This window comes from Salmo salar, chromosome ssa15, assembly GCF_905237065.1.
Source record: "Salmo salar chromosome ssa15, Ssal_v3.1, whole genome shotgun sequence".
Lineage (NCBI taxonomy): Eukaryota > Metazoa > Chordata > Actinopteri > Salmoniformes > Salmonidae > Salmo > Salmo salar.
The window spans coordinates 19,579,460-19,590,522 of NC_059456.1; the positions used below are offsets into that span (position 1 = coordinate 19,579,460).

The 11,063-nt window shown below is 47.8% G+C and overlaps 1 protein-coding gene across 1 annotated transcript; it reads right to left on the reverse strand.

The window, feature by feature from the left end:
* Positions 1–336: 336 nt before the first annotated feature.
* ei2bb (Translation initiation factor eIF-2B subunit beta) lies at positions 337–10,340 on the reverse strand. Its single transcript, NM_001140635.1, is given in 8 exon segments — positions 337–539; positions 1,775–1,841; positions 2,023–2,160; positions 2,373–2,468; positions 8,327–8,490; positions 8,898–9,049; positions 9,617–9,737; positions 10,100–10,340. Coding segments are annotated over 8 exon segments (1,068 nt in total). The 5' UTR covers positions 10,272–10,340; the 3' UTR covers positions 337–381.
* Between the last annotated feature and the right edge of the window lie 723 nt (positions 10,341–11,063).

Consider the following 11,063-nt stretch of genomic DNA (forward strand, 5'->3'; position numbering starts at 1 on the left):
GGGAGAGGTTGTTGTCCTGGCACCACACGGCCAGGTCTCTGACCTCGTCCCTATAGGCTGTCTCATCGTTGTCGGTGATCAGACCTAGCAGACCTATCAGACCAAACTTAATGATGGTGTTGGAGTCATGCCTCGCCATGCATGAGCATGAGTGAACAGGAAGTACAGGAGGGGACTGAGCACGTACCCCTGAGGGGCCCCCGTGTTGAGGATCAGCGTGTCGGAAACGCAGCCTGAAACAAATTCTTAAATTGCAGCAAATCAAGACTGTATAAAAACATAACTATGAGTCCGTAATGGTTTCACAAATCATTGACAAACCAAAACACACTACGTGCCATAAACCTTTTTATTATTATTATGAGTATTGTCTGCATTTCATTACAGGTCGTGGTCCTCAGGGTGGTAGAGCTCACTCATCAGCCGGTAGATGTAAGAGGGAGCGTTGCCGCCGATGTTAGAGATGAACAGAGTGATGAGTTCAGGAGGAACGTAGTCGAACACGGGGCAGTGCACGTTCACCTTGGACAGAATCTCTCCTATAGAAACAAACAGAGTAAAGTTACGTTTGCATGTACAGCTTTTCATTTTGTAGAAATGCTGTATAACGCTATAAGATCATTTTCCCCTCAGAGACATTAAAGTGCATCTTATCCAGGGACATTAAACTGTACAACACCTTGGCCAGAATCTCTCCTACAGACTTCTCAGATAGAGATCAGAATCTCTTCTACAGACAAGCAGAGACCTCTCAAATAGAGATCAGAATCTCTCCTACAGAGACAAGCAGAGACCTCTCAGATAGAGATCAGAATCTCTCCTACAGAGACAAGCAGAGACCTCTCAGATAGAGATCAGAATCTCTCCTACAGAGACAAGCAGAGACCTCTCAGATAGAGATCAGAATCTCTCCTACAGAGACAAGCAGAGACCTCTCAGGTAAATATCAGAAGTAATCAGTTACTGATCGTGAGCTTTTACAAAAACTGATTACTGTATTTACAGTGCATTCGAAAAAGTATCCAGACCCATTCCCTTTTTGCACTTTGTTAAGTTACATCCTTATTCTAAAATGGATTAAATTATAAACCGGAAATACCTTACATAAGTATTCAGGCCCTTTGCCATGAGACTCGAAATTTAGTTTAGGTGCATCTTGTTTCCATTGATCATCCTTGAGATGTTTCTACAACTTGATTCAATTGATTGGACATGATTTGGAAAGGCGCACACCTGTCTATACAAGGTCCCACAGCTGACATTTTTACATTTACATTTTAGTCGTTTAGCAGACGCTCTTATCCAGAGCGACTTACAGTAGTGAATGCATACATTTCATACATATAATATTATTTTTTTTGACAGTGCATGTCAGAGCAAAAACCAAGCAATGTGGTTGAAGGAATTGTCCGTAGAGCTCCGAGACAGGATTGTGTCGAGGCACAGATCTGGGGAAGGGTACCAAAACATTTCTGCAGCATTGAAGGTTGTAGCTTCGTACCCAAGAAGACTCAAGGCTGTAATTGCTGCCAAAGGTGCTTCAACAAAGTACTGAGTAAAAGGTCTGAATACTTATGTAAATATGATATTTCCGGGGGGTTTTTTTGTACATTTGCAATTTTTTTTAAAACATGTTTTTGAAGGGGGGAGATACTTAAATCAATTTTATAATAAGGCTGTAACGTAACAAAATGTGGAAAAAGTCAAGGGGTCTGAAAAGTTTCCAAAATGCCCTGTAGGTGAGAAAAAGGATGGGCAAAGAATGCAAGTTTACCTTCCGTGAAGGGAAGCACCTCGTGTGGGGACACAAACTTATGGAATGTGTCTTCTTCATTAGGAAACTGAGAACACAAAAAAATCCAACCAGTCAAGTCACACAATGATGAATATAACAGAAGACAACGTGATAGTCCGAGGATGTTTGGCCTCACCTATCACCTATTAGTGAAGCAGGGCTCACTGATACCACACTTCTATTCAGAAAGTCATTATTCTGTTCCTGGTGACTGTTGTTGTGAATACCTGAGGCGAGAGTTTGAACATGGGAGCGCAGACGATGAGCGGAGTAGAGTGGTGCCTGGCTGCTAGAGCCACAGTGTGAGTTCCATTGATCGCCCTGAGCCCGCCATTGGCCAGAACAGTCTGTGTTCCGATGATGACCTGGTGAGAGGGCAACCAAAAGCAGGAACAGAATCAAACTAGTTTAGTTGCATTGACAATAGACAAGCTTCCTCTAGTGAACGAAAGACTCTTTTAAATGAAATAAGACCGGAAATAAGCATTAAATTAAAATGCTTCGATATTACGACTTCTATTTTATGTTCTGTCTGTGTGAAAGAAAAATCACATAACAGTAAAAGTGTCAAATTCACCTTGTTCACTCGGGACATCACTGCAAATATGGCAGCGTCGGCTATTACAGTGGTCTCGATGCCTGCTTTGGAGAGATTAGTAGCCATTTCATGACCCTTGGGAAGGAGGCAGACAGAAGGGTCGTTACTACAGTGTGTTGCCTAAATGTCAAATGTTCATTATTTCAATAACACATGTACAAACATTTCACGAGACAGTTCAATTCATGAAATATATTAAACGTATGGCTCCCGTTAAAGGGTGTGACATTTAAACGTTTTAACGAAAATTGGGATCGTTAATGTTAAGAAAATATCACTAACCTAAATTACAAAAATGTAAAAATCACAAAATATGAAATATTGTGTGGTTGAAGGGCAGGTGGAATAAAGGGAAAATAATGCATTAAAAATACAAAAATATATCATTCTATAGAGAGCAAGGCTTTAATGTAACAAAAAGTCAAGGGGTCTGAATATTTTCCCGAAGGCACTGTATCTAGAACCAGACTACAAGATGCCATGTCAAGGCCCGGATGGAAGAACTGTACAACGATTGTTCTGCAAGTACAAAGTGCAAGCTGTGAAACGCCAAACGTTTGCGTTAGCAACAGATTGTTGGATGTTTATGAACAGACTGTCATACATCACTGCAGCGAGCCATCACGTTGATGACAAATGGGACATGAAGTCTCATGTAAATGAAAACGTGGAGGAGAGGGACACAGAGAACTTAAAACGGCATTAACCATCGTCGTTTGAGTGGGTGGGGGACAGCAGCTCGGTGAGCACCGTCTGGTAGGTGGTGAGCACCGTCTGGTAGGTGGTGAGCACCGTCTGGTAGGTGGTGAGCACCGTCTGATAGGTGGTGAGCACCGTCTGATAGGTGGTGAGCACCGTCTGATAGGTGGTGAGCACCGTCTGATAGGTGGTGAGCACCGTCTGGGAGGTGGGGAGCACCGTCTGGGAGGTGGGGAGCACCGTCTGGGAGGTAGCCAAGACTGTGGTAGTTGTGGTAGATTGAACTGCACTGCCCCCTAGCACTCATTAGCAGGACCAGATCTGGAATGTGAATTCACATCATTTTATGATTTTTTCCCCCCCTTATCTTTTAATTAACACTAGAACTGTGAAAGCAGCCATTTTGACTGGTTATGAATTGTATTTTGTTTTTATGACTCCGCCATTTTTAAAGTCATGCCTCCCTCTGTCCTTGACTTGTCCTAAACTAATCTATATAACACACTGTCTGAATCAGTCTATAAACACACTGCCTGTCTGTCTAAACCAGTCTATATAACACTGTCTGAATCAGTCTATATAATACACTGTCTGTCTTAACCAGTCTATAAAACACACTAAACCAGTCTATATAACACACTGCCTGTCTAAATCAGTCTATATAATACACTGCCTGTCTAAACCAGTCTATATAATACACTGTCTGTCTAAACCAGTCTATATAATACACTGTCTGTCTAAACCAGTCTATATAATACACTGCCTGTCTAAACCAGTCTATATAACACACTGTCTGTCTAAACCAGTCTATATAACACACTGTCGTTAGAATCTTAATATCACAAACAGAACTGGAGTCAGAACCCGTTTTAGGAGGACATGTCATTTTTTTAATGGTTTTCCCCAGTTGCCCCTCCTCCTCCTGCCGACAGCAGGGCCTGCTCCCCCCCTCCTCCTCCTGCCGACAGCAGGGCCTGCTCCTCCCCTCCTCCTCCTGCCGACAGCAGGGCCTGCTCCTCCCCTCCTCCTCCTGCCGACAGCAGGGCCTGCTCCTCCCCTCCTCCTCCTGCCGACAGCAGGGCCTGCTCCTCCCCTCCTCCTCCTCCCGACAGCAGGGCCTGCTCCCCCCCTCCTCCTCCTCCCGACAGCAGGGCCTGCTCCCCCCTCCTCCTCCCGACAGCAGGGCCTGCTCCCCCCCTCCTCCTCCCGACAGCAGGGCCTGCTCCCCCCCTCCTCCTCCCGACAGCAGGGCCTGCTCCCCCCTCCTCCTCCCGACAGCCCCCCTCCTCCTCCCGACAGCAGGGCCTGCTCCCCCTCCTCCTCCCGACAGCCCTCCCCTCCTCCTCCCGACAGCAGGGCCTGCTCCCCTCCTCCTCCCGACAGCGCTCCCCTCCTCCTCCCGACAGCAGGGCCTGCTCCCCTCCTCCTCCCGACAGTTGAAGGTGCCGTGCCCAGTTGACAATCACCCCTATAATTACCTCAAAATGGCATGTACCCTCTATCAGTCCACCGAATCACAGCAGTCTTACCAGTCTACTCTGGCCTACTAGGGAGTACACAGTGAGAGTGTGTGTAATTTACCACGGCAAGAAGACCGAGACGAACGGATGCACATGCTGCGTTAGTGTTGCTACAAGATCTGAACGAAAATGCCTCAGATGGAAGAAATCAATCATGACACCTCTGATGATTATTCTGGTTCTGAGCCTCAGTCTGAACCTACATCTCTGATGATTATTCTGGTTCTGAACCTACATCTCTGATGATTATTCTGGTTCTGAACCTACACCTACATCTCTGATGATTATTCTGGTTCTGAACCTACACCTACGAGGCCTATGTGCAAAAAAGCCAGAACGGTATACACTGAGCAGGTGCCCGCGCCGCCACCAAATGAAAGCCGGTGACAATGCTATGGTCCAATTATCAGCAGAAAATGTCCTCACTGAGAGAGCAGGCCTTACATCTCAAGCACAAAAAAACATCAGCAATGCACTCACCAGCTTCGTTTGTTTATGTGACATGCTACAGTACATCAGGGACTGTGGCTGAGACGCACAGAGAGCAAGGAGACACTGACTGGGATCTGTCTATTGATGAGCTGGAAGCAGTCATTTAAATCCTGTACAGCCCAGTACATCCCCGGGCCCAAGCTTCCTGCCATCCAGGATCTCTATACCAGGCATTGTCAAGAGGAAGGCCCAAAGGTCAAAGACTCCAGCCAACCTAGCCATAGACTGTTCTCTCTGCTACCGCACGGCAAGCGGCTATATTTGATTTGTATGCCCGTGGAGCATGTATATGGACAGCTTCTGGTCAGACATGCACTGTATGGGATACGTTACGGGATCGCTCCAGAGAGACGGCGTACGTTACGGGATCGCTCCAGAGAGACGGCGTACGTTACGGGATCGCTCCAGAGAGACGGCGTACGTTACGGGATCGCTCCAGAGAGACGGCGTACGTTACGGGATCGCTCCAGAGAGACGGCGTACGTTACGGGATCGCTCCAGAGAGACGGCGTACGTTACGGGATCGCTCCAGAGAGACGGCGTACGTTACGGGATCGCTCCAGAGAGACGGCGTACGTTACGGGATCGCTCCAGAGAGACGGCGTACGTTACGGGATCGCTCCAGAGAGACGGCGTACGTTACGGGATCGCTCCAGAGTGACGGCGTACGTTACGGGATCGCTCCAGAGAGACGCCGTACGTTACGGGATCGCTCCAGAGAGACGGCGTACGTTACGGGATCGCTCCAGAGAGACGCCGTACGTTACGGGATCGCTCCAGAGAGACGGCGTACGTTACGGGATCGCTCCAGAGAGACGGCGTACGTTACGGGATCGCTCCAGAGAGACGGCGTATGTTACGGGATCGCTCCAGAGAGACGCGCGTACGTTACGGGATCGCTCCAGAGAGACGGCGACGTTACGGGATCGCTCCAGAGAGACGGCGTGCGTTACGGGATCGCTCCAGAGAGACGGCGTACGTTACGGGATCGCTCCAGAGAGACGGCGTACGTTACGGGATCGCTCCAGAGAGACGCCCGTGCGTTACGGGATCGCTCCAGAGAGACGCCGTACGTTACGGGATCGCTCCAGAGAGACGGCGTGCGTTACGGGATCGCTCCAGAGAGACGCCGTACGTTACGGGATCGCTCCAGAGAGACGGCGTACGTTACGGGATCGCTCCAGAGAGACGCCCGTACGTTAAGGGATCGCTCCAGAGAGACGCCGTACGTTACGGGATCGCTCCAGAGAGACGCCCGTACGTTACGGGATCGCTCCAGAGAGACGCCCGTACGTTACGGGATCGCTCCAGAGAGACGCCCGTGCGTTACGGGATCGCTCCAGAGAGACGCGGTGCGTTACGGGATCGCTCCAGAGAGACGGCGTACGTTAAGGGATCGCTCCAGAGAGGCGGCGTACGTTACGGGATCGCTCCAGAGAGACGGGCGTACGTTACGGGATCGCTCCAGAGAGACGGCGTACGTTACGGGATCGCTCCAGAGAGACGGCGAGCGTTACGGGATCGCTCCAGAGAGACGGCGTACGTTACGGGATCGCTCCAGAGAGACGGCGTACGTTAAGGGATCGCTCCAGAGAGACGCCGTACGTTAAGGGATCGCTCCAGAGAGACGCCGTACGTTACGGGATCGCTCCAGAGAGACGTCGTACGTTACGGGATCGCTCCAGAGAGACGGCGTACGTTAAGGGATCGCTCCAGAGAGACGGCGTACGTTAAGGGATCGCTCCAGAGAGACGCCGTACGTTACGGGATCGCTCCAGAGAGACGGCGTACGTTACGGGATCGCTCCAGAGAGACGGCGTACGTTACGGGATCGCTCCAGAGAGACGGCGTACGTTAAGGGATCGCTCCAGAGAGACGCCGTACGTTACGGGATCGCTCCAGAGAGACGCCGTACGTTACGGGATCGCTCCAGAGAGACGTCGTACGTTACGGGATCGCTCCAGAGAGACCGTACGTTACGGGATCGCTCCAGAGAGACGGCGTACGTTAAGGGATCGCTCCAGAGAGACGCCGTACGTTACGGGATCGCTCCAGAGAGACGCCGTACGTTACGGGATCGCTCCAGAGAGACGTCGTACGTTACGGGATCGCTCCAGAGAGACCGTACGTTACGGGATCGCTCCAGAGAGACGCCGTACGTTACGGGATCGCGCCAGAGAGACCGTACGTTACAGGATCGCTCCAGAGAGACCGTACGTTACCTCCGTTTTGATGACAAACGATGTCCGACGTCTGGAAACGGACAAATTCACCATGGTGTCCGACGTCTGGAAACGGACAAATTCACCATGGTGTCCGACGTCTGGAAACGGACAAATTCACCATGGTGTCCGACGTCTGGAAACGGACAAATTCACCATGGTGTCCGACGTCTGGAAACGGACAAATTCACCATGGTGTCCGACGTCTGGAAACAGACAAATTCACCATGGTGTCCGACGTCTGGAAACAGACAAATTCACCATGGTGTCCGACGTCTGGACCAAGTATAGACAATAATTGACTGCCGTCAGTCACATCGACACTAAGATCTATATTCAATATAATGCCATTATTTATTTTGTGCTGACTAACTATTTATCAAGCACACTTGGCGCTTATAATGAAGTTTAGGCTACTAATGATTTCCTTTGTGGTCGGGGTATTTTATTTTATCGTTATAAAAATAAGCTATTGCCATTTTCCAACTCATACAGCATGCTTTCTGTTTCCTAGTTGTAACAAAGGCACTCGACTAAATAAAATTGAGTGAACACTTGAATTGTTTTGTTTTTCCATGTAGCCTACATAAACATAAACTAATGAAATTGATACTGTATTATTTGAAATAAAATTAAAAATGTATTCCAATGTTACCTAACATCTTCATAAACACAACCAAATTATTACTTTTGCAATAGTACATATGAAATGTATTAATACATTGAATTTTGCAGTCAGAATGACTCTTTAGCTTGAAGAGGGGGTCCCTCGAAGCACAGCGTTTGTAGTGCTGAACATTTAAACCATACAAAAAAAAAATTGGCAGTTTAAACTTTAAGAACATTTTACATTTGTCACATGATCCCTAGCTCCCATGTGTGTTCATTCTATGAATATACAGTCGTGGGATAGAGGAAAGATGGAGGGGTGAAAGTATAGTTGGATGGAGGGAGGGTTGATGGGAGCGAATGAGGGATGAAATGGAGGAACGGTGAATACCTGGCAGAAGGGGGCACACTCAGCCACGATGACGTGGAACTTGCGTTTCCTCGCTGCGTCTTTGAGGAAGGCCTCGACAGTGCGTGAGCGGCCGACAGTCATGATGACCTCGTTGGAGTGGATGTGCTCCAGGGCCTGCATGGCGATGTTGTCTGTGGTGCCCTCTGGGAGAGAGGAAGACCGTTAGCTCAGTGCTGCTTGACCATGGTTATACCCATGGGGAGGTATAGTGTAAAAACAACAGAGAAGATTGGTTTAAACTAAACGAGGCTTTCGTTTGAATCATTTGAATTTCAGCCACAACCAACCTTAATAGGTCTATGAAGGAGATGGAGAAAGAGAGAGTGATGTTGGAGTATGTGTGCTCTCTAAGACAGTGTTTCCCAATTCCGAGTCCTCCAGTACCCTCAACAACCCAGACAAACATACTCGATTCAACTCAATGAGGGCTTGATGAATAGTTAACAAGTTGAATAGGATGTGCTTGTCCGATGGTACATAAAAATTAAATACTTTGGGGGTACTGGAGGACCAGAGTTGGCAAACACTGTTCTAAGTGAACATGTCTTACCTAGCTCTGTGAGGAGTTCATTGATGGCCTCTATGACGTTAGCTTTGAGATTATTAAACTGTTGTCTGAAGTTCTCCTCACTTAGCCCCCCTGACGTCAGCAACTTGTGAAGGGATTCCTGCTGGTCTGTCTCCTCGCTGCTACCACGAGACCTGGGGGATACAAAACACACATGACAGGAGAGAGAAAACAACTGGATTTTTTTTTTAACTCTTCACATTTCCAACTGTTGCATCATTTGGCACCTTGCCATGGCAACTATTCTTGTTGAGTTCCACAGAACACAAGCAAGGTTAGCAACAAGCAGCAGACGTTCAAACAACTTGAATAATTTGTGGTTGTTGCTTGTAGCTGCATGTCAGCATATTCATAAACTCACCTGGCATACCCCTCCTCCCTGATGATAAACTCACCTGGCATACCCCTCCTCCCTGATGATAAACTCACCTGGCATACCCCTCCTCCCTGATGATAAACTCACCTGGCATACCCCTCCTCCCTGATGATAAACTCACCTGGCATACCCCTCCTCCCTGATGATAAACCCACCTGGCATACCCCTCCTCCCTGATGATAAACTCACCTGGCATACCCCTCCTCCCTGATGATAAACTCACCTGGCATACCCCTCCTCCCTGATGATAAACTCACCTGGCATACCCCTCCTCCCTGATGATAAACTCACCTGGCATACCCCTCCTCCCTGATGATAAACTCACCTGGCATACTCCTCCCTGATGATTTTGAGGACACGCAGTACCATGTTGCCCACGGTGGTCTCAGACGGCTGGGCTGCTGTCATTCTCCTCCCCTCCTTGCGAATGATTTCCATCAGGTCGCCTATCATCAAATACATGAGGATATGTTTATCATACATCATTCCTAGTAGTGAATTATGTTCAGACATCGCTTAGTCACAGCCATTGGACCCGTTTCAACAATTACAGACGAGATGACATCAGCCTATTGTAGCGGTTCACATTTCAACAGCTAGCCACAGCTAGCCAACAGCTAGCCACAGATAGCAACAGTAACAGGTGTTCATAAAAAACTACAGTAGACGTGAAATCGATTTGATATAAAAACCGTGGCATATACTAACGTTATAGTTAAGAGGCAAACTAACTAGCTAACTACCCGAAAGCTGAGCTATCGAATAAGCTAAAATTCTGCTATTAACTATACATTTTAGCTAACGTTACCTGCGCTGCTCCATCGTGCCTGGGCTGTTACTTTCCGAAGCAGAGCTGTGGTTTCTCTGGCGGTTTCTCCCGACCCTCGGATCGGTCCTGTCCCACAACCTCCCCGTTTCAAATCGGCCAGAAAAGCCTCAATTCGCTCTGTCAAATCTGCTTCCTTGTCAGCCCCGGGCATAATGTTTTCTGAATTCACCAGCTAACGTTAGCTAGATGCAGTATCAAAACAAGTTGGCGTTGTCGACATAGAAAATGATAGAGACCTCTAGTGGACAAAAGGTGATTTTAGCATGAACTTTAGCATGGCGCAGCGCCATTGAGGGCTTCCGCCATGTTTCCAATATTTTAAAGAAGTTATTTGGGTGGGGCTTCCTATGGGTTGAAGCCTTAATGGCGCTGTCACAGACGCCGAAGTGAAATATATATATATATATATATATATATATATATATAAAGAGGAGTCATCTATCTATCTCTATGGTTGTACAACATTTGCATAGGGAAGTCACGTGAACCGGAACTAGATTGCGCGTGAAGGAGGAAGCTTCCGGGACATTATTCTTGTCCAATGGTGATTGTAATATTTTCAGCTTTCATAAAAATAGATTTCACCAGTTTTTGCATAAAATAGACATTGAACCAATACCATTTACTTTCTATAAGAGTATCTATGTCATGAGTCTTTGCTAGGTAAAGCCCCGGTTTATCTCAGCTCACTGGTCACCATAGCAGCACCCACCAATAGCACGCACTCCAGCAGGTATATTTCACTGGTCACCCCCATAGCCAATTCCTCCTTTGGCCGCCTTTCCTTCCAGTTCTCTGCTGCCAATGACTGGAACGAACTGCAAAAATCACTGAAGCTGGAGACTCATATCTCCTCACTAACTTTAAGCTTCCAGCTGTCAGAGCAGCTCACAGATCACTGCACCTGTACATAGCCCATCCAACTATCTCATCCCCATACTGT